The following is a 24,187-nucleotide window of genomic DNA, read 5'->3' on the forward strand; positions in this document are numbered from 1 at the left end:
TAAATAACTGGGTCATCTCTGTGTTGCCAATTTTTTGGAATAGTTATTGCACATTTTTTCCTTTTAGTCCTTTTTTTAAAAAACATTTTTGTTTTGTGTAAAGAGCCCAGAAATAAATCTAGGGAACTTACAATTGAAATTTCACCTGACAGTTCTTCTCTGGTGCAGTAGGAAACCTTGAGTTAAACATCTTAAAGTTTTTGGAAATGTTAAGTTGGAGTATTACAACTTTCTCAAATTACACTTAAGTCTTATAAGCATATTTATCTTCATGTTTGTAATTTGTTTTAGTCATCATTGAATTTTGAGAAACATTCTGAAAATTTTTCATGGACGGAAAATCGTTATGATGTGAATCGTCGAAGACACAACTCTTCGGATGGCTTTGATTCTGGTATTGGACGTTCTAATGGAGGTAAAATTTGCTGAGAAAAGATAAGGATAATTTTCATAGTTTTTAAAGGGTGCTTTGATTGCTATTCTATCTTTTAAGCATAACTATCTTTGAATTTATATTACTTTACTGTTACCAAATGAAGGTAATTTTGGAAGGAAAGAAAAAAATGGATGGCGTACGCATGGCAGAAATGGTACTGAAAACATAAATCATCGAGGAGGATACCATGGTGGAAATTCCCGTTCTCGTAGCAGTATTTTCCATTCTGGAAAAAGCCAAGGACTACATGAAAACAACATACCTGACAATGAAACCGGAAGGAAGGAAGATAAAAGAGAACGCAAACAGTTTGAGGCTGAGGATTTTGTAAGTTTATTGTTATTTTAATATAAAGGATGTTTCTGCAAGTGTCTTTTTAGCATCAAGACACACTTATGTTTTAGTAGTATAAGTCATTTTCTGTAGGGATCACACTTGACAAGCATTTGTCCAATTACTTTGTAAGCCATAACATTTTGCAAAGGATTTTTTGTTCACCCCACATCCCCAAACAATTCCTGTCCTCCCCACCCCTTTCATGTGGCTTTTAAAAACATTTGGTGTATTTATGTCAGCTTTTATTCCTTGTAGAAGGTTGAACAATTTCCCTTAGAATAGTAGCTGAGCTTAATGAATTTCTTGCAAGTGCAATGTAACATTATATTTAAGAAGCTTATCAAACTTTTGGAAACCAAATGTAACCAGTACTTTTTATTGACTGAGAACTAGGTCTTGCTACCCATACCAGTCTGGTCTCCATTAAGTGCGCTCAAGTGATCCTTCTGCCTCAGCCTCCTGAGTGGCTGGGCCTAAAAGAGCTACTATGACTGACTGCAGTACATTTATTTAGATTTTTGCTTTTGCTTTTTATTGCTTTGTTTGTTTTTGGTGCCGGGCATTGAACCCAGAGCCTCTTGCTTAACCACTGAACCACATTCCCAGCTTTTATTTTTTATTTTGGGACAGGTCTGACAAGTTGCTCAAGAACTGGCCAAATTGCTGAGGCTAGCTTTAAATTTGCAATCCTCTTGCCTCAGCCCCCTGAGTCACTGGATTACAGGCAGGAGCCTCCACACCTGGCTTATCTATTTATTTTTAACAAATATTTTTGAAAGTTTTTTGCAGTGTTGGGGATCAAACCTAGAACCTTTCCCTTATCAGGCAAGCAATCTACCATTGAGCTACATCTCCAGCCCTAGGGTTTGGCTTTTAAAAACACTTGATTATTTAAATACAACTCTTAAGCTAATCCCAGGAGAGCTTTCATGTTTTGGAGCTGTTTCTTCCTGAGTTCAAGGGTTTTTTTGTTTGATTGTGGTAAGGGAGGGAAGATATTGTTTTTCTAGGTCAGATGTGATTAAGAATGTTGACTCCATCATCGTTCCCCCCCACTCCCATTCCTAAATCTAACCACTTGGCACCTTCAAACAGTGTCCTCAGGTTACAGAAAAGGATGATCTAGTGTGCAGTTCTGCTTATCTTGTTCTTATAATTCATTCCTGATAATTTAAATATTTTCTGTAAGTAGAGACATGCCCTTTATATTTTTTTATATATTTGTTGTTAATTCTTATTCATTATATATTTGACTCTCTGAGGCAGTTGCTGGTCTTTTTTTTTTTTTTTAATTGTAAACAAATGGGATACATGTTGTTTCTCTGTACATGGAGTAAAGGTGTACCATTTGTGTAATCATAAATTTACATAGGGTAATGTTGTTTGATTCATTCTGTTATTTTTTTCCCTTCCCCCCACCCCTCCCACCCCTCTTGAGTTGCTGGTCTTGATACAAAAAATATATAATAAGACAAGCAGAGTCCCCATTTTCAACATAAAAAGTAAAAGTAATTCATATTTTGCAGAGAATTTAGAGAGGAAATAAGTATGTGAGTACTTTGGGAAGTTGAAAGGGTCTTTAGGGAATTTGTATTTTAATCTGGAACTTGATGGGGAAAGGAATAAACTTTGTTAAGTAGGAGAAGGGGGGTTGTAGCTCAGTGATGGAACGGTGAGACTCTCGGTTCAGACACAAACGTCCCCCAACCCCAATAATAAATAAATAGAGACTGAGGGAATAAGGGAAGAGCTAGAACAAAGATTTTAGTTTGTAAAAAAAAAAAAAAAAAAAAAAAAAACTATTCCAGTTATTAGATCTTGAATGGATTTTAGTGGTAGAAGGAAGACTAAAAAGAGTTTAGGGGCTGGAGAGATAGCTCAGTTGGTAGAGTGCTTGCCTTGTAAGCACAAGGCCCTGGGTTTGATCCCCAGCACCCAAAAAAATAAAATAAAATAAAATAAAAAGAGTTTAAAAAATGAAGACTTCAGCTAGCCGTCTAAGATAAATGAATGCAAATGATTTGGGGTTGTCATTGGAAGTAGTTTAGACAGAGGGCTTTAAGCAAGGAAGGAATTTGGTGGATTGTATCTAGGGTAGGGGAGTGATAAGGGAAAAGAAGACTGAAAGATCACTTTTAATATGAAATCCATGTCTCTCCATTTGAGTAGTTATTTTTTCCGATAATCACCATAAAACTGAATTTTTATAGACAAACTGGCAAGTGGTACTCTGTTAGTTTTGTGAGGGTTAAATGAGTGAGTAGATGAATCAAAGACAGAACAACACATAGTAAACACTTAATAAAAACTAGTTGTTGCTATTGTTATTAACCCCCCACTTCCACTCCTAAGGTGGTGGTTATTTGTTATTATAATCCTAGACTTTTAATATAGATAGTGTAATTTCTAATTATATATTTAATAGTATACTTAAGACAAACACATCAATCCACCAATAAAGTCTTAACTGTATTGTTTGTATCTATGGAGGAATGAATCTTACTGCTGTGATATATTCTCTTGAGGCTTTACAGTAATGTTAGTTCAGTGCTAATTATTTACTTTGGGTGATTAAAATGATTATAGTTGGATTAATTTTACTTATGTATTAAGTGTTTTCTTTAAATAAGGTAGGCTGAGTTGCTAGGTAATATGAAGAACACAATACTGGAAGTTTTAGATTCTAGATGTCTAAGATTAGTGTTAAAACTGGGCTCAGTGGAGTACACCTGTAATCCTAGTGGTGGAGGAGGCTGAGGCGGCTGAGGCAGGAGAATCGAAAGTTTGAGGCCAACCTTAGCAGTTTAACAAGACTATCAACACCTTATTGAGATCCTGTCTAAAAATAGAAAAAGGACTGGGGATCGAACTCAGTGTTAAAGTGCCCCTGAGTTCAGTCCCCAGTACCAAATAAATAAGTAAGTAAATAAATAAAAGATTAGCTTTAGCGTACCTATTCAGTGCTCATCTCTTTTCTTGTTAAGGATCCAGAGCATCACTTGTTGAAATAAAAATTTGCATCTTCTTTTGAGAATGACTGTATTCACTAAAACAATCCCGTGATAAAAATGGAATTGGGAAATAATCTGATTTTTCTCTTATGTGAGCTCAATTTTATGTTGAGTAGTAATTAAATCTGAGATTGCAGTGACCATATTCTTTTGTTAATGGTAATTTCAAAGTAAGACTTATCAGTTATTAGCCATTAATGGTTAAGAGTTATGAAATTGCTTTTGAGAAGGATTTCTTTTTTAAATGGGAGATGTTTGATTACTTTAAATTTTTTTTTTAATTCAAATTTTCTTCTAGCCATCTTTAAATCCTGAATACGAGAGAGAACCAAATCAGAATAAATCTTTAGCTGCAGGTGTATGGGGTAAGTGTCTTTTGATCTATCTTTTGAGGGGTACAGAATGTTGGTATTTTTGGGTTTCCCTTTCTTTTCTTTCCTTTTTTTTTAAAATTAACAGACTAGAATAAAACTTTGTTTTAAATACTTGTTTTTGGTGGGCTAACTACAAAAAGGCAACACTTTTAAAAAGAGATTTGGGGTAGAAGAAAAGTTTGATTTGAAATAGTTGATTTGCACTTAGCACCAGTAAGTATACTCAGTTTGATTAAGGTTTTGGATATAATTGTTGAGTTAATCTAATTTTGAGCACAGTGTAATAATGATAAACAAAAAAAGTTAGTTTAAATTTTTACTTTATCATAGTTGGAAACTTAGTTAACTGGAAAGATAAGTACTTGTGATTATAGTTTGTCATGAAATTAATCTTTATGAAAATGGTTTATACATAGTATTAAAAATCTAAATTTGTGTAACTTTTCTCTTTGAAATTATTTGCCTTTTTGATTTTTCAAAGTCTAATGAGAGTTTCTGGTAGTAATTCCCTTTTCTTTAAAACTACCGAGTTTAATTTGATAGCATCTTACAGAAGAGTAAACTGCACTCATAGTACAAATTAGACAGCTTTTAAAAAATTCAAGTGAAGTTTAAAATAATGGAAAATTTTATAATAAAAATTTTTTATCAGATTTGACATCTGAAAAATAAATTTTAATTATTTGATACAAATTCCAAGTGCTGTATCCACTTTGGAACTTGTGCACATGTTCTTTGTATTTTTCTATTGAATATTAATAACTTACTAAAACAAAAGGATTGTGGCTTATGATAGCATACTCCTCCTAACAATAAAGGCATTATTTTAAACTTTGCCACTTCCTGTGCTGTTCTTAATTGTATTTATGGGGTGAAATTCTGAGGAATTATTTTGTTTTCTTTTATCTCCCTCTTTACTTAAGGGCTTTTTGAGGGTGGGGGTGGGGGTGGTCAGCCACTTTTGTTAGAACCATGTGAATGGCATTGTTTTTTCTGTATTGCAAATTAGTATTTCTACCACTCTCCCCAGGCCTACACGCCCAGACACACACATACCCAACCAAAAAAATCTCCCAAGCTCCTCTCTTAGGTATGTTTCCTTATTATTCAGTTTTTCTGGGAACAGATGATTGCTTAAGAATATAGAACCACCTGAAAGGTGTTAAATAGAATCTCTTAAGAAATTAGGAATAATTTGGATTTTATTAGACTGAAAGTAAATTAAAAAGTCAAGAATGTCAGTGAGCATTTGTCATATAAAACTACCTGTAGATACTATTGGTTCTGATCCTTGGTTGACTTAATTTTAGAAATGATTTAAAGGCAAAGAAATCTTTGGAAAATAACGAAACTAAACTGTATTAATATAAGAATTTTGGTTCTACTGTTTCAGGGTTGATCTAAGAATTTTGAGTACTAGTTGAAAAGATGTTTAAATGGAAGGTGTACTTTATATGTGTTTAGGTAAACTAAAAAATGTGTCTGCATTTATAAAAAGAAAAAAAAAAAAACGGTTAATTATGGCATGGTTAATTGTTAAATTCCCAGTAATTCCCATAAGAATACAATGAAACTTTTCATTGTATCACACTTCACTATTCCTCTCTCACTTTCCCCCTGGGTTCCCAAGTATTGTTTTCCTCATTGCAACATTTAGAATAGCTATGTTCCTGAGGAAGACGAGAGAATTTTAGGAAAGACTTCAATAGAACTTTTCTAGTGCCACTTCCTTCCAGGTAAGTAAAAATTTACTAATGAAAATGTAATCTATATAAAAAGAAAAAATGATTTATTCCTGAAACTATGACTTATATATAGCAAAAATTGGTAGATTCTGAACATAGTATCACAATTTAAAAACAAACCTCGAGGGAAAGTAAGTCACTTAAAATAAAATTAACATTAATTTTAATTGTATTTAGAACTCAGTTGGTTTTATTGGAAATACCTTCATGCAGCTTATACTTGTGACTTATGTAGTGTTTTGTCTTAAAACCAGGACTACAACTGTTTGGTACATAGAATAATAATTATTAAATAATCTGTCTCCATGATTTTAATAATTTAAGACTAAAACAGGAATTCAGAATTCCTTAGTGTGTTTCTCAGAATTTAAAAATGATTGTGTTGTTCAATTATTTGGGGAGTGAGAAAGAGAAAGTGTGATGTGTGTTTAATTATGTGTATGCAATTTGAAATGCAATTAGTGACTTTTGACTTGTAAATTTTCCTAAGTTTATTGGCTGTTTTTATGTCAGTGTGACCCAGTATTCAGCAATACACCTTTGGCAGAACTTTCGTAAGATATTAAAGTAATGAAAAATTTCAGTCACTAGTAATTAACTTAGTAATGAACATAGTCTTGATTCAGTTCATAATGTGTATTCCTTGATAATTTGATAAACTTGCCTGAATGTTGCTTTTATTTGACATACTACTTACAAGCATAAAAGTTCCCTATTTTGTTGTTGTTGCTTCAATTCAAAGCAAATTGTTGACCAGTTCATAAAGATGGATTGGTGGTTGTCCCCCCCCCCCCCAATTGTAATAATACTAGCCAGACTCACTCAAGTAGAGTGAGTACCTTGCATTAAACAAGGTAGATAGTCATGAAAAACAGTGAGGTTGTTTTTACGAAGTTCAATAATAGAACTAAACAAGGGGGTGTGGCTGGGGAGATAGCTTAGTTGTTAGGGCGCTTGCCTTGCAAGCACAAGGTCCTGGGTACAATCCCCAGCACTGCAAAAGGAAAAAGAAAAAGAAAAGAAAAGAAAAAAAAGGAATACTCTTTGAAGGTATTGTGCTGATGGATCATTTTTTTTTATATATTGAAATGATCCCATTTTCCATGTCTTTCTCATGCAAACAGTTAAAATTATAACATTGGAAGAAGGAAAAGGTAATACAATACATGTTCAGAGGTTGAGAAAGAAAAGAATAGGGTGAAAGTAGACAACTTAATTCACATACATTTTATTTTCTCAAGTTAGAAATATCACTTGTTTATCATGTTTACATTTTCATGGCATATTTTTCTAAACCTGTTCTTTGAGTACTGTTGGGAAACTTTTTTAAAGGAAAAGTTACTGTATTGGTTGCTGTTGACACAATTAGTGAAATTTCTTTGATTAAAACTTTCATAGTACTGTGAACCAAAACAGATTAATTAATTAAAAGAACTAGGAGCTTCAATATTTTTAAGTATCTTTTAAAATAATCTTGGCTGGGGTTGTGACTCGGTGGTGATGTGCTTGCCTAGCACATGTGTGAGGCGCTGGGTTTGATCCTTAGCACCTCATAAAAATAAAATAAAGGCATTGTGTCCATCTACAACTATAAACAAACAAACAAATAAAAACCAAATAATCTTATAACTGGGCATTGTGGCATGTGCCCATGGTCCTGATTACTCTGGAGACCAGCATGAGAACCTGTCTCAAAACAAAATGAAAATGGCAGGGAAAGTAGCTCTGTGACATAGTGCCATTCGGTTCAATTCCCAGTACTGCATCTGTACCCCTCCTCCCCCACCCGGGAAAAAGATTGTTAAGCACATGATTTTTCTATACTAAAATTTGTATTCACATTAGGAGTTTAATTGCTTGGTACAGATCCTCTGAATCTGATAGATGGAGATTGTCTTATACAACCAAGTTTTCTTCAAATTAATTTGAAATATTACTAATTCAAAATAATTATTTACCTTTCACTTGCTTGTGTGCATTTGTTTACAGATTAAATTTGCCTCTTGTGTTAAGAGAGAGAGAAGTCTAAACTAATAACTGTCTTCAGTGTGATAGTGGTGACCCTGACTTTACTTGGTAGTGCACACTTAGAAGTCTCTTATCCAGACTATTCAGTATAGTATTTTTGGTTGAGAATGGTAAACATCGTTAAATATCTGGCATGGTAATGTCTTAGTTTGCATTTTCACCAGTAATGTAGTGGTTAAGAACACTGGTTTGGAATCAGGTAGATAAAGTTCTAATGTTAGATGTTTTACTTATTGGTTATTTAGATTTTGGATATATAATTAAATTTCTGTGAGATGAAGATGATTACAGTAATGAGAAAAAAACATTGTTAAAATTGTCTATTTAATACCGTTTTCAGGTTACAGGTGTTTAGTAAATGTCAGCTAATTATTTTGTTCAAGAGCAGTAAACGGAAGGAGATTCTAGATGGGATTATTAAAAGGCAAAAATGAAAATTTTGGATTTTCGGCCACAGAAAGAAGTACTTAATGTAGTGATTGAATCAGAATCTTTGTATACATAGTAGGTAGCTTGCAGAGAGTATAAAGAAAGAAAAGAAGTTGAAGAATTGAGAAGTCAGCTTTCAATTATCTGTGACCAATTTGCTTTTTATTATATGTAGCAGTATTCTAATTGTTTTCTGAAGAATGGGATCACTTTTCTTCTCTTTGATGTCCTATTTAAGGAATGAAATTAGTGCTTCTATTTGTACATATGGGGAGAGCATGAATAAGAAGACAAAAAGTCACTCATTATCAGATGACAGTTAATTTTTAAGGCTAGAGGAAAATAATGATTTGAAAATCCAACACTTAAATTTACCTTCAAATTTTTAAAAATTTTTATTATAAGAAAATGGGATACATCTTGTTTCTCTGTTTGTAATGAAGTAGAGGCATACCATTTGTGTAATCATACATTTACATAGGGTAATAGTTTTTGACTCATTCTGTTATTTTTCCCCTCCCCCCACCACCTTCAAGTTTTTTTTAACTTAAAATTGAGTATGACAATACTCAATACTTGCTTACAAGAACTTGAGATAGTAAACATGCAACTTAGAAATCACTGAGGTCATTTATTTTCTAATATTTTGTATAAGTTTTAAGGTCTTTTCAATAATAAAAGACTAAGCACTTTGAGTCCTCTTATGTTTATTATTTGACAAAGCAGACTTTGGATAATATTTGAATTGAAAAGGTTAAATCCTGCTGGGTGTGAATGGCACACATCTGTAACTCTTAACTGCTCTGGGAGGCAAGGCAGGAGAAACCAAGTTCAAGGCCAGCCTTGAGCACCTATCCAGATCTTGTCTCAAAATTTAAACAGAAAGCTAGATATGTAGCTCAGTAGTAGAGAGCCCTTGAGTTCAATACCCAATATTAACAAAAATAAAAATAAAGTAAACCTTTAACACCTTGAATTTTGTTCCAAAAACAGCTTATGGAGATAATCTCTGAATAGATAGAAAATAATAAATCAATGCAAATTAAAAAATCTTTCCTCCCTTCCATTACTTACAGGCAATTATTACCATTAAGAACACTTTCTTATTTTTAAGTGAGGTGTTAGGTTATTATATAACTATATATTATTATATAACTATATATTATAGTTAATTTACAACATAGATTGATTTTTTTTTTCCCCTTCATTTTTCTTTACTCTTAAATATTAGCCTAAGACTTTTGGAAAAAAAAAAATTTGAATTGTAACTATATTGAAAAAAGTATATGGCTTCTATTTTGTAATTATTTAAATATTAAACATTATGCAGTAACTCTTGAAATATTTCTACCATTTTATAGATGAATGATGAAGTAACATGCAAAGTTGTTCAGCTAATAAGGTTGGAACTATAGTATTCAAATTTGGATGAATCATTTGCAAAAAGCATAATAACCTGAGCTATGATGTTTAAATATGAATGCTTAATAAGCACAACAGTTTAGTGTTTGCTTCTCTTATCTCTCAATCACTATCTTCCTTCAGGTACCTCTTTCATCTCTTACTTTGCCACCTACTCTTCTGTGAGTGATTTCTTAGGCTTCACCTTTCTTCTTTATAGGATATTCCATCATTCTTTGCACTGAGGACTTCAATGAAGAAACAGTAAGACTATTTCTTGCTCCAAGGAATCCAGTTTTAGGAAAGGTGAAGTCTCTAGTCAGAAATGATTTGAGGCTTGATAGTAATATTTGTTTGCTTATCTACCTTACATCTCTTCTGTCTCCCTAGTTTAAATAATTGATTGCATATGTATAAAGATAAGATTTTTATTTCTTCTATCTTTAACCTTCCACGTGGGATCATTTTCTTTCTGTGTAAAACACATTCTTTGGAATAGGATCTTCTCTTGGTGCATTATTTGATTTTATTTATCTGAAAATTTCTTTTCTGCTCTCTACCATATTTGGCATATCAAACACTCAATCATTGAGAATCTGCAGGGAAGAATAAATTGCTTATCTGTTAATTCCTTTGTGCGCATTCTAGGCTGAAGCTTTCCCTTTATATCTCCTTCCAGAAATGATCCCAGTCCTATTCTATACTGTTCTATTTGACTTCCTTCCCCTTTATAAGGGAAGGAAGATATACTTGTGTGCTTTGCCACATTGAAATAGAAATCTATAATGTTTAAATTTATTTAATTGTGGTATATAAAAAGAACAGCCTGTGTTTCAGCACCTGGATTCCTCTGAGATGGGACCTTGCAAACACATTACTTTTGGTGTTTTCTAAGCATCAGTTGTTCCTCAGATTCTTGGGCTTTATCTAATTGAGATTTTATGTTCTAAGATTTTTTTTTTTCGTATTTTATTGTTAATTAATTTCAAGACAGTTTTTTTGGGAGGGTGGTACTCAGGATTGAACCCAGGGGTGAATTACCATTGATCACTCCCCACTCCTTTTCATTTATTATTTTAAGTTTTGAGTCAAGGTCTTGCTAAGTTGTTCAGGTGGGCCTCAAACTTATGATCCTCTTGCCTTAGTTTCCCAAATGGCAGTTTTACCAAGTGTGTGCCACTGTGCCGAGCCAAGAACCTTTTAAAAAATATTCTATTCATGCTGTCATCATGAATTTACCATAAGTTGATCATTGGAAAATTTAGATTTCGTGTGTTACTAGTGTTCATTGTTGTGTTTAATACCTTTTTTTTTTTTTTTTTTATTACTTCATTGTGTAAATCTTCAGAAAAGTTAAACACATTGGTGGTAATACTTTTCTGAGTCTTTGTGTGCTTGAAGAGGTTTTTTTTTTTTTTTTTTAACTCTTTGGTAGGGCTTTTTTAGGTAGCCAAGAAGTTAGACTGATTGCCCTAGTAGATCAGCAAGAACTAAGTTTTTGGAAAAACAAACCTTTCCTCAGTTTATTCTAAGCTCTTATTCTCTTCACAATGGCAATAGGTGAAGTATGATACTAACCTTTTCTTTTAGAGAGCTGGAAACATCACATGAAAATGAGATTCCCTCAAGGTGTTCTTGTATAGTTATGGTGAGATGATCCAGTAGGATGTTTGGTATAGTTTTAGGGCACATTAGTACCACAGGTGTCTACCTAGCTCACCAGTTCATATGATATCCTTATTTAATATGTGGAGCTACTTTTAATTTAGATTTTCTGTGATTTCCATCTAAGTTGATTCTTCTAAATTTTCCCAACTATGAAACTGTTGACTTTCAGAATTTTCTGAGGGAAGAAAGACATACTTTACACAATAAATGTGAACATGTATATATGTAACACCTGTTTGACTACACATACAAATTGATTAAACTCTAGGAATAGTGTTTCATGCTTCTAAACCAGTAGAAGTCTTGAAAAGAGCCTACAGTTAGCAGTTACTCCTTTTAGTATCTTCAGAAAACATGGTTGAGTTGATTGCCCTTGAAGTCACTTGGTGTCTTGTGTATAGTTAGATGGTTAGTAAATATTTGAATGAATTAGTATTATGAAAATAGAATTCTTTTTTTTAATACTTATTTTAACTAATTTAATCCAATATTTAGAAGTATAGGGAGTGGTAGTCCTTGCTTACTGATAATTTTATAAGTGAAATGAATGAAAAAGGAATTAAATTTCAATCTCTTTTCAAAGTGAATAAGGGTGGAAAAAAGAAATGTATTTTATATTCTACATGTTAACAGTCATTAGGATGAAATTTGCATTTTTAATAAGTTAATAAAAATGTTAGAATTTCATCTTGTTTTCCAGTTCTGTGTAGCTTAATGCATCTGTATTATTTGACATTGATCAATTCTTGCTGTATTCTGCGGGATTATGTTTTAGCTTATTTCTTAAACTGGTATATAGTTTTATTTATTTAGCATAATAATTTTACCCAGGAAGCATCTGCTGTTAGTATTGTTTTAAAAATATAATCGAGCCTTGGAATATACTATTCTTAGGTGGATTTATTTTAATCTAAATTTGAAACTGTGTGTAACTCTTGTTTGTGCTTTATTTATGCAGAGTATCCTCCGAATCCTAAGTCTAGAGCTCCAAGGATGCTGGTCATTAAGAAAGGTAATACAAAAGACTTACAGCTATCTGGATTCCCTGTAGTAGGAAATCTTCAGTCACAGCCAGTTAAGAATGGAACTGGTCCAAGTGTTTATAAAGGCTTAGTCCCTAAACCTGCTGCTCCACCTACAAAAGTAAGTTCAAAATTGTTACACTTGCAAATTTTGAGTTGTTAATCAGTTTAATTATTTTGGGGGGAAATATTAGAAGCATTGTATTACAGTGTGGGGTGTTCATGGGCTGTTAGTAGACTTCTACATGGAAAGGATTGGCCCACTGTTTACTATAAATTTTAATGTCTCGTGTGTGTGTCTCCTTGTGTTTTTGTTATTTTGTAGTAGTGAAGGTCATTTATGAGTTTTGTTATGCTTGTGGTACTTTTGATATATTTGCTTATAATATATAAGTTTGTGTGTGTATGTATATATTTACTTGGTTTCTCAGTTTTAGGTTTTTGAACCTCATATGAATTGAAAAATTCTGTTTTTGGATTTATTAAACTTTGAAAAGAAGTGAATTAATTAGATGTTTTTAATCTAAATATCAAAATTTGAATTTATTTGTAAAAAAAGGAACAGCATACTATGTAGGAATGATGAAGTAACACACAAAAAACTTTCTAAGAGCCAAATGTAGTTATCTTTATTGTGTTCATTCTTATTTTCCTTTATTTTCTGTATCCTGTTTTTGATAACCATTAATATTTGTTGTTTTATAGCCTACACAATGGAAAAGCCAAACTAAAGAAAATAAGGTTGGGACTTCTTTTCCTCATGAATCTACATATGGTGTTGGCAACTTTAATGCTTTTAAATCAACTGCCAAGAATTTTAGTCCATCGACAAATTCAGTGAAAGAGGTAATGTCATTAAAAATCATTACGAGGAATGTAAATTTCTTTTTTTGTTGTTGAGATGAGTTTTCCTTGTGTTGCCAAGCCTGGTCTGAAACTCCTGGGCTAAGGTGATACTTATGTTTCAGCCTTTCAGACTACAGGCATTTGCTATCATGCCCAGCTGCTCAATCATTATAATAATAGTGAATAAAATGCACAGATTATTCAGATACTTCCTCTTCTTGCTAACTACTTTGTAGTCTGAAAAGGTAGGAATATAATATTAAACCCACTGGGTGTGGCAGCACATTCCTGTAATACCAGTGGTTCGGGAGGCTGAGGCAGGAGAATCTTGAGTTCAAAGCCAACTTCAGCACATTGTGAGGCCCTAAGCAACTCAGTGAGACCCTGTCTGTAAATAAAATATAAACAAGGGCTGGGGATGTTGCTCAGTGGTTAAGTACCCCTAATTCAATCCCAGTACCAAAAAGAAGAAAAAAGTTAAATGAAAAATTCCAAACATCCTTGGCAGTAGAGAAAATAATATAGTGAAGCCTCTGTATATCCATTTGCTAGAAAAAGCTTTTTTTTAAAGAAAATAATAATGAAGATTGTAATTTTATTTGGTGTTTGTAATAGTTATAGGGTTTAACCCTGATTAATAATGAGAATTTGTGCCACCATCCTGTTTTGGAATGATGGACATTTTATTAGTATTAACACCAAGGCAGGGAGAAAGAAAGAAGTAAAGGTGATAATTTTTCTTGCACTGAAATTGAGTACCTGGTAGCTCAGGTATATCTCCCCCACCCCCAGTTCCCATTTGACTAGGTTTTTGAAACTCCTAGACCAGGGAGTTCCCTCAAGAACCCAAGGACACTTGACATATATTGTTATACCTGAAATTGCTTTGGGTGCCATATTGGAAAGTCATAGTCCCCAAGTATTGTTTCTTTTTTGTGTTCTCATAGAATTTTTGAGCTGTAAGGACCAGCATGCCTAACTAACTTATTGTACTTAGATTAATTATGATATATAGACATGAATGCCAACAGCATTTTATGGTCTATTTTCATGGCTAAAAAAAGTCCATCACTTGCAGTTCTAATATTTTACTTTCTGTTGTATTCTATGAAAACCAAAGAACCAGAAATAAAAGTACTCAAGTTAATATCCATTTTTCATTTTTCCTCCCTGTCCTCTCAAAAAAATTTGTTGAAATCTAACCTGATAAATAGTGTGTTTGTAATCATTAAGTAGGTCCTTTTGAAGCTGTTATTCAAACCTTAGAATTCTGGAACATAGCTTAAAAAACTACTCTTCTGTGTATTATAGAAATATTTAAACAATTCCAGGATACATTTATAAAATAATATTTAAACTCCTTATTTAGTATCATAGTTGTGCATATTCCAGGCCTTCATTATCTTTGGGTAAGAAAATTCTTTTGTTGACTTACCGAATGGGAAAGAAAAATTCTGTAGGGACTAAGAAAAGTAGATGTTGAAAGATCTTAAACCAGTTCTGCACTGTGAATAAAGGTAAAAACACTATGATAATTGTGAATTTTATATTGGCATTAGTTCTCTGGTTATATATTTATCAGTGTTTCTGAATTTCCTTTAGTGTAATCGTTCAAATTCCTCTTCACCTGTTGACAAACTTAATCAGCAGCCTCGTCTAACCAAACTGACACGAATGCGCACTGATAAGAAGAGTGAATTTTTGAAAGCGTTGAAAAGGGACAGAGTAGAAGAAGAACATGAAGATGAAAGCCATGCTGGCTCAGAGAAGGTACTTGAATTTGCAAAACTCGATTTTATGTTAACATGTTAAAATATGTGGGCAAATATTTAGGAACTTGGAATAAATTCTAATAGATTTTCAACTTAGAAAATGAAGGCCTAGCTAACCATTTGCACAAGAAATGGCTTCTAAAGTAGGTTTTTCTCTTGGTGTATTTTTCATTTTCTAAGCAAAAAAATTTTAATTCCTGTTTAGGTATTTTTCTTCTTCTCTGCTTTCTCCCTCATTCTTTTGGTTTTGCTTTTGTTGAATAAATATGAATACTTAGGTCCAGAAAGTTTTAGTATCCTTTCATTTTAGTTTTCTAGTCATACGAGGATGTCTTCTAAATTTAATGATTCTAAGTACCACATTTATGTATTCTAAATGGGAATCGACCCAGGATCTGTTAAAAAGTTCTTAGTAACTATATTCTTTAGAATTAATTTTTTTAATCCTCCCAAATTAGGATGAAGACTCATTTAATTTGCATAACAGCAATAGTACTCACCAAGAAAGGGATATAAACAGAAATTTTGATGAAAATGAAATTCCACAAGAGAATGGCAATGCCTCAGTGATTTCCCAACAGATCATTCGGTCTTCAACCTTTCCACAAACTGATGTTCTTTCCAGTTCACTTGAGGCAGAACACAGGTTAGTTTTTATTTTTACTTTTTTCTCTGGCATTTTTAATATAAGATTTTGATAATACAGAACTTCTGTTTAATTGATTTTTTGTGATGCTAACGATTGAACGCCGGTTGTTGTACATACTGGACACTTTATCACTGAGCCAAACTCCAGTCCCTAATTTATTTGTTTTTTAACATGTTTATTATATGTGATTTATATATGGTAAATTTCCCCTCTTCTAATTGTACAGATGAATTTGGTCTGTTTGGAGTTGTGCGACCGCTAATATCCAATCTCAGAACATTTCCATTATCCCTGAAAGCCATGCCCATTTGTGTTTATTCCTCGTTTTTATACTCTGTCCTTCGTAATCAGTAATTTTTTTCTAACAGTATAGATATTCCTTTCATGAATATTTTGTATAAGTGGACTCAAAATATGTGGTCTGCTGCATCTGGCTTCTTGGACTAAGCATATTGTTTTCAAGGTTCATTTGTATTTCAGCATGTTACCTTCTTTTTGTTGAGTAGTACACTGTGAATGTACCAATTTTTGTCCATCAGTTAATGGATATCAGTGTCTGCTTTGACTGTTATGGATAGTGTTGCTCTGAACATTCATGTACAAGTTTCTGTGTGAACATTCCTTTATTTCTTTTGAGTACATACTTAGGAGTTGCTTTCTTGACATAAGGTAACTGTCATTTTGTATCCTCATCGACAATACACGAAGTTCCAGTTTCTCCATTGTTTTGCCAACAGTTGATACCATCTGTCTTCATTTATAACAGTTCTAGTGGGTTTGAAGTGGTTATCTTTTTGTGATTTTTACTGTGCATTTTCTTGATGACTAACAGTATTGAGCAACTTTTGATGTGTTTGCTTCTTACGTGTTGTCTTTGTATGAAACACCTATTCAAATACCTTGCCTGTTTTTTCTTTTTTTTTTTTTTTTCTTCTTTTTTTTTGCGGTGTTGGGGATTAAACCCAGGGCCTTGTGCTTGCGAGGTGAGCACTCTATCAACTGAGCTATCTCACAGCCCTTGCCTGTTTTTAAATTGTGTTCTATCACTAAGTTTTGAGAGCTCTTTATGTGTTATGTGCATGAGCCTCTTACATATATGACTTGACAGTATCTTCTCCCATCCTGAGTTGTCTTTTCACTTTATTAATGGTGCCTTTTTTGGGTTTTGATTAAAGTTCAGTTTATGCATTTTTCTTGTATCTTTTATGCAAATGTTGGTGTGGTCAAGGCAGGTGTCCAGATTTATTTTCCATGTGGATATCCATTTGCCCCAATAAGTGATTTATTTTTTATTGCAAACTCTTAGGTACTTTGTTTCCATTTTTATCATTTTAACATTTTAAAATAGTAACTGCTTAAAATGGTTTATTGTTAGACTTGAAGGGTATTCAAAAAAGGACTTTCATCTCCCCCTTCATAATTTTATATAATTAAGAGCAAATATTTTGCAGAGGCATTGTACCTTTACTATTTTAATGAAACAACAACCACATGGTTCAGCATTAAAACATGAAGGATTTGTGGAACTCTGCTCAGTTCTTCTTCAGTTCTTCCTCTCCCCTCATTTTTTGGCACTTGGAATCAAACTCTACAACCGAGCTACATCCCCAACCCTTTTTATGTTTGAAGTGGGGGGAAAAAGGTACGAAAGTGTATAAGCAGCTAACACATGACAGTTGCAAGTTGAAAGATGAATAAGTATAAATGGAATTAACAGAAATACGTAAGGAATACAATTTAAAAAACAAATCATCAGACCAGTATAAGACCAGTGACCTTGTATGAAGGAGGAACTTGTCGTTGTTTACGTTTGTCCAACTAGAGAAAAATGGTGTTTCCTGTCATTGTTTTCTTAGCTCCATTTGCCTAAGTTGGAAGTATTTTCTTTAAAATGTAGAAAGAAAAGAGTATAACCTTATGGTCTTTTTTTTTTTTTTTTTTTTTTTAATTTAGATCCTGGTTTAGAACTTACATTATTGTAGGACTTAATGACTCTTTCATATTCAGTTGTTTGTTGGGGAATGATTGGCATACACCTAAAAGGTGATATCAATAGAAGTATAAATCATAAAATCCAAGACAGGTCAAACTGTTTCACACTTTGTTTTCAAAGTAGAAAAACTAATGAGTAGGCCACAATACATTTGATTGTGGTGGAATTGGAAAAAGGGGGAAGAGTATCTTTATTTTTAGTGGTGTAATTAGGAAAATTTTCTTCAGGTCTCCCCTTTTGCAAGTTTCTAGCCTACAGAACCTTTGACACCAAAGGTTAAACAAAAAGTTCGTTCTTATTTTACTGTCCAAGATATTTTATAAATAGTTTATCTGATCTATTTATTAATTTTCAGAAAGATACTCAAAGCGAAACACAAATGCTCTTTCAGTGTATCTTGGGTGTTTTATATAATGGATAATGGATCATGTGTATTTGTACCTATTATAGATCTAGAAACTTAATTATCTCCCTTCCTTTTAGGTTGTTAAAAGAGATGGGCTGGCAGGAGGACAGTGAAAATGATGAAACATGTGCTCCCTTAACTGAGGATGAAATGAGAGAATTCCAAGTTATTAGTGAACAGGTAAGAAAAACCAAATCATTCAAGTTGTTGTTTTTTTGTTTTGTTTTGTTTTGTTTTTGGTACTAGGGATTGAGCCCAGGGGCACTTTACTGTTGAGACAAACCCCTAGTGCGGGGTGTGACTGGATCTTTTAACATTTTTATTTAGAGACCATGGTCTTACCTCAGCCTCTGGGATTACACCTACCATGTCTGGCTTTTAAGTTCACTTTTAAAATGACCTTTTTAAAATTAGGATTGCATAATTTTTGAGTAAGCATTGGGGTGCTGGATAACAGTTTTGTTTACAAATTAATTAAGATACCACATTATAGGTCAGAATTATCTTTGCTTTAAACAAATCTTCAGTAGTTAGAAATGAATAGAAATGATATTATCTACGATTCATCGTATTCCAGGCTTTTAAATTTGGTGGTGGATTTGGTTTGTTTCAGGGTGGTAAGTCTCTGTGGCTTCCTAAGTAACTTCACCTTTGATCCTTTTCCTTGCCCAAGAATATTTCAAACTCTAAAAACGATCTTATATGTTTGCATAGTTTTCCTTTTTGAAAAAGAATATTAGGAAATGTTTTGTTGGTTTGGTAGAGTATGAAAAAATTAAGATGTTGTTCTAAATTCATTAAAGAGGTTTTTTTTTTTTTTTTTTTCCCCCCGGGGTGGTGGGGGTCCTGCAGAGCTACTTTTCTATATGGAGATAATATTTTCAGAGCCACTTCAAATGGAGTTTTGAGTAAATTAGACATTCTAATTTAATAATACAAGATACTTGATCTCCATTCCTTTCTCTGTAGAGGTTAAACCCAGGGCTTCATATAATACTAGAAAGTGTTCTACCACTGATCTGTACCCTTAGCTCTATTTAAATTTTATTTTGAGACAGATCTTGCTAAGTTACTCATGCTATCTTTGAACTTGGGCCCTCTTACCTTAGCTTTCCAAGTACCTGGGATGTAAGCATGCATCACTGAATCTGGCAGTTTTACTTTTTTTTTTTTAAAGAGTAAATTTAATATGTTGCCCCCATTGTACTTTAGAAAATTGTGTTTAAAAACATAAAATTTACAGTTTTAATAATTTTTTGCTTCCACAGTTCAATGACCTTAAGTACATCTACCTTGTTTTGCATCTATCACCTACCTTCAGAGTGTTTCTTATCATCTTTTCCAGAAGTCCCATACCCTTTAAAGAAGAACTCTCCATTCCCTGTTCCTTTTGTCCCAGAAACTGCTATTCTACTTTCTATCGCTATGAAATTTAAGTTTTCCATACCTCATATAAGTGGAATTAGAGTATTTGTCTTTTTGTGATGTTCTTATTTCAGTTAGCATTAAATTCTCAAGGTTCACGTATGTAGCATATGTTAGAATGATCTTCCTTTTTTTTAAGGCTGAATAGTATCATGTATATATATCACATTTTGTTTATCCATTCATTAGTGAATAGCCACTTGGGTTACTTATAAATTTTTTGCTATTGAGTAAAATTTTTCCATGAAAATAAGAGTACAACTCCTTACTTTCAAGTATTTTGGGTGTGTATCCAGCAGAATTGTTGGATTTAATGGTAACCGAAAACAATTTTTTTTTTTTTTTAAATGCCTTTCTTTTCCATAGTGGCTGCACTGTTTTACAGTGATGTACAGGAGATCATTGTACAACTGAACAGTGTACAAGAGTTCTACTTTCTCTACATCCTTGCTAATGCTCATTTTCTGTGTTTTGAAAATAAAAATCATCCTAGTTGGTAACTTAATGTGGTTTTGCATTTTCCTAATAATTAATGGTGTTGAACATTAATTAGTACATTAGTTTGGAGAAATGTTCATTCAGCTCCTTTGTGCTCCCTCTCATTGTTGGTACTAGAGATCAAAACCAGTGCAAACACACATGCTAGGCAAAGTGCTTTGCCACTGAGCTTATACCCGTAGCACTAGCACATATTTTCCCATGTTGTGATCAAATTGTTGTAGAAGTTCATTTATTTTTTGGTATTACACTATGACCAAAATTTGATATTACACTATCACTGATTTTGTGGATTGCTTCTTCACTTCTGTTGTCATTATCTCCTCTCACCCCCACCTTTTTTTGAGAGTTCTAGGTGTTGAACACAGTTGTGTTCTACCACTGAGCTATATACCTAGTCTTTTTGAGGCAGGGTATGGCTAGTTATCCAGACTGACTTCAAACGCCTGGGTTGCTGAAATTACTGACAATGGACTACTATGCCCACCTAATTATCTTTTTTTTGTTGTTGTTGTTGTTGTTGTAGATGAACACAATGCCTTTGCTTTATTTATTTTCATGTGGTGTTGGGGATTGAACCCAGGGCCTGTGCATGGGAGGCAGTCACTCTACCAACTGAGCTATATCCCCAGCACCCCCCCCCCCACCACAATTATCTTTTGATACACAAAAGTATTTAATTTTGATACAATCTAATTTTTTTTTTTTTAAACTTTAGGTGTCATATCCAAGAAATCATTGCTATATTTAGTGTTATGTTTTTGAAAGGTTTTATAGTTTTTAGCCCTTATGTTTATATCTTCTGTCTTTGATTTGTAATGGTATTCAGCAAAGATTCAGCATCATTCTTTTGTGTGTGGATTTTCTCTCTCCAATACCATTTGTTGAAAAAATTGTCCTTTCTCCATTATGTCTTGACATGGCTGCCAAATATCTTGACTGTGTACACAAGTGTTTATTTCTTGGCTTTCCATTTCTTTGGTCTGTGTCTGTTATGACTACACTATTTTGATTACTATAGCTTTGTGAAAAGTTCTGGATTTGGGAGGCTTATACAGTTAAGTAGTAGAGCTGGAATTTGAACCCAAACTGGGCTGATTTCTTAATTTGAGGCTATAGCCATGATAAAATATTATATTGAAGAATAATAATTTGTTGGGATCAGATTATAAAGGACTTTAAATGTTAGATTAGGGGTATACAGCATGCCTGTGCTAGTCAGTATTTCATCCCTGTGACAGAGACACCTGATGACAACAAATTAGAGGAAGAAAGACTTATTTTGGTCTCATGGTTCAGAGGCTCTATCCATGGTTGACTGACTCCATTTCTCTGAACCAGAGGTATGGCAGAAGCTCATGGTGGAATGCAAGACAGAGGGAAACCACTCAGTTATGGCAGTCAGGCAGCAGAAGAGAGGTTGAGGAGGCAGGGACAAGATACAGCCCAAGATCCCATTCTCGGTGATGATCTGTCTTCATCCCCACCCCATCTGCTTAGTCACTACCTAATAATCCATTCAGATTGTTTACCCATCAAATAGATCCATGTATTGGGCTATATCACTCACAGTCTAATCATTTTACTCAGAATTACTACATTGGGGATCATGTTTTTAACTCGTGAGCTTTTGGAGGGCATTTAACATTCAAGCCATAACAGTGTGTGTATAGGTTCATCTTTGAGGTGTGGTTTTTTTTTTTTTTTAAATATGAAATAATATTTGTATATTTTTTAATATATGAGGAAGGTGCAGTTGTAGTGTGAAGTATATTTTGGAAGTGTAATTTGTAAGAGTAGAGTCAGGGTGATCAGTTGTGAATGTATTGCAGAAATCAGAGGAGGAATAAATGGAGGACCTAAACAAGGGAAATGATAGTAAAAATGTTCTTGATGAACAGAATAGATCTGAAGTAGAACCAGCAGAATTTTGAAATTCAGGTCTGAACTGGTGATATGCAGGAGGAGGAACTAGTTTTAGGAGGTTTTAAAAGATGTTAGATCTTTTAAGTAGTTAATTCAAGCATTTAGAAAATTGAGAAATAGACCATAGATTTGGTTTTCATTAAAGTTCTCTTCAGTTGATTGCAAACTGTGCAAGATCAGGTGTTAAGCATCTCCAATGAGAACATGGGCAGTACCTGTGTGGTGGCTTTTTATTTTTCCCATTAAAGATGAAGTCATTTATTCAGTTTGAAAGGACAGTATTGGTGAGTTGATTTGTATGACAGTATTAGCCATGGTGAAAGTGACATTGGAATTGAACTTTATCCACATCATTTGTAAACCTCGTGATTAAAGAATTCTCTTTGGTATATAAAAATATTAGACATTTCCAAATATTAATTTATTTGGGTAAATTTGGTCTTACAGAAAATTGCATTTAGATATTACTTGAAAATTACCTGTCTTATATTTTTTTAGTGAAAGTCAAAAGGCCTGCTTTTATTTATGTTCATATATATAACATAACTATATCACTTTTTTTAATTTCTAAGTTGAACTGTCTGATTATCCTCTGATAAATGATCTTCTGACTCATTTCTTATTTATTACCAAGGACTTTGGTTCCAATTTCTCATTTTCAGAAATGGAAAACTTATTTTTCTAGTATCTTAACTTTTGTGGCTAAGCAAAGGACTGTTTTTGATTTTGTTACTTTGTGTACTTCATTCTACTTACTCTACAAAGTGTAGGAATAAAGCAGATTGTGAATTATGTTAATTTAGGTCATAATAACTTCAGGTATATAATTTAATGGTTGCTGATTGTATGCTGTGCAGTACTTCAGGGTGTATTTGTTACAGTGTTCATGTAAGGAAATGAAAATTAGAAAGGTCTAATGCCTTAATAAGTATGACGCTGGTTCTCATCTACCCTGTATGGATTAAAAAATCTGTGCTCTTTATACTGTAATACATACTTTTTTTTTTTTTTTTGGTTATTAGTCTTGTAGAAGGTATATATTGGTGGTTCTTCAAAAGAAATAGATTGTTTCTAGTAGGGAATATTTTGTTAAATCAGTTGGATCATTTACCTGTATCTATTTAAATAGCACATTTTCTGGACATGTCATTGCCTGTGGAATGCTCAGGATGGAATAGAGGTTAAATTTTTAAAAAATTGTATTTGTGGTTATACTTTTACATAAGTAATATTTTGGGGAAATTAATTAATTTATTTTTCACATTTTAGTTGCAGAAGAATGGTCTGAGAAAAAATGGTATTTTGAAAAATGGCCTGATCTGTGACTTCAAGTTTGGACCCTGGAAAAACAGCACTTTCAAACCCACAATTGAGAATGATGACACAGAGACAAGTAGCAGTGACACATCAGATGATGATGATGTGTGAAGAATTTCCTAACAGCTTTAGAATTTTTAGTGTGATACATCTCTCATGCAGTTTGGGGTGAATTGTAAAAATGAAGAACTATAATTTATGTAGTGAAATACCCCATTAGAAGATGATTTTTTTGGGGGACTTCAATATGAAGAAAACCAAGAATGTTGTGTTGGGCTATGTTGAACATTATTTCTTTGTAAATGAATGTTGTAGAAATGAGGACTTTGGTTGATCCAACATTGACTTTCTTCATCACTGCAGCATTTCTCTGACTAGCAATGTGACGATGTAACAAATGAGATTTTCTCATTTAATAATAAAAAATTGTGTAATGTTTTGCAAAGCTTCTGTCTTAAAATGTCCAGGTTTTAAGGGGGAAAAAAAAAAGGGCAGCTTACACTGTTTTGCTTGCAGAGCATATCTTTTTCATACAGTGGAAATCTTCAAGTCCACTTTGTGCGCCTCCCCACTCCACTGCCTACCCCACCCCCAGACAAAACAAAACAAAAGAGCAAAAGGAAAATGTAGCATGTTGGCTAAAACTGGAGCAAAGTGCACTAAAACATTTAACTTCCAGAGCTGTTGTACTAGTCACCTTTTAAAACAAATTGCTCTTTAGTCATTTGTAGTGCAGTAAATGTTACAGGAGAGACTTGCCACATTTTCTTCCAAATTTTAAGAGATGTTTTTCAAGAGCTTTATTTGGGTTATGTTGTCAGATCAGGATTTTCAGAGTTGATGAAAAGAGTCTTGTGGGAAAACTTATTTTGATAAATTATTACACATGCAGAAAAACTGATCAT

At 33.2% G+C, this 24,187-nt stretch overlaps 1 protein-coding gene across 3 annotated transcripts in view; it reads left to right on the forward strand.

Moving 5' to 3' along the window:
- The window catches only part of Gpbp1 (GC-rich promoter binding protein 1), a 60,021-nt gene extending 36,196 nt beyond the window's left edge, over positions 1 to 23,825 (forward strand). For 2 of the 3 annotated variants that reach the window (XM_047555109.1, XM_047555107.1), the window contains 10 exons: positions 292 to 415; positions 540 to 763; positions 4,082 to 4,148; positions 5,188 to 5,247; positions 12,387 to 12,571; positions 13,156 to 13,296; positions 14,899 to 15,066; positions 15,527 to 15,714; positions 18,194 to 18,296; positions 23,235 to 23,825. In XM_047555109.1, the coding sequence (XP_047411065.1) occupies positions 292 to 415; positions 540 to 763; positions 4,082 to 4,148; positions 5,188 to 5,247; positions 12,387 to 12,571; positions 13,156 to 13,296; positions 14,899 to 15,066; positions 15,527 to 15,714; positions 18,194 to 18,296; positions 23,235 to 23,393 (1,419 nt within the window). In that variant the 3' untranslated portion in view covers positions 23,394 to 23,825. The remainder of the gene's footprint in view (positions 1 to 291; positions 416 to 539; positions 764 to 4,081; positions 4,149 to 5,187; positions 5,248 to 12,386; positions 12,572 to 13,155; positions 13,297 to 14,898; positions 15,067 to 15,526; positions 15,715 to 18,193; positions 18,297 to 23,234) is intronic. The other variant, XM_047555110.1, reaches the window with a different exon arrangement.
- The last annotated feature ends 362 nt before the right edge of the window (positions 23,826 to 24,187 follow it).

The sequence above is a fragment of the Sciurus carolinensis genome, chromosome 6 (genome assembly GCF_902686445.1).
Source record: "Sciurus carolinensis chromosome 6, mSciCar1.2, whole genome shotgun sequence".
In the NCBI taxonomy this organism is placed as follows: Eukaryota; Metazoa; Chordata; class Mammalia; order Rodentia; family Sciuridae; genus Sciurus; species Sciurus carolinensis.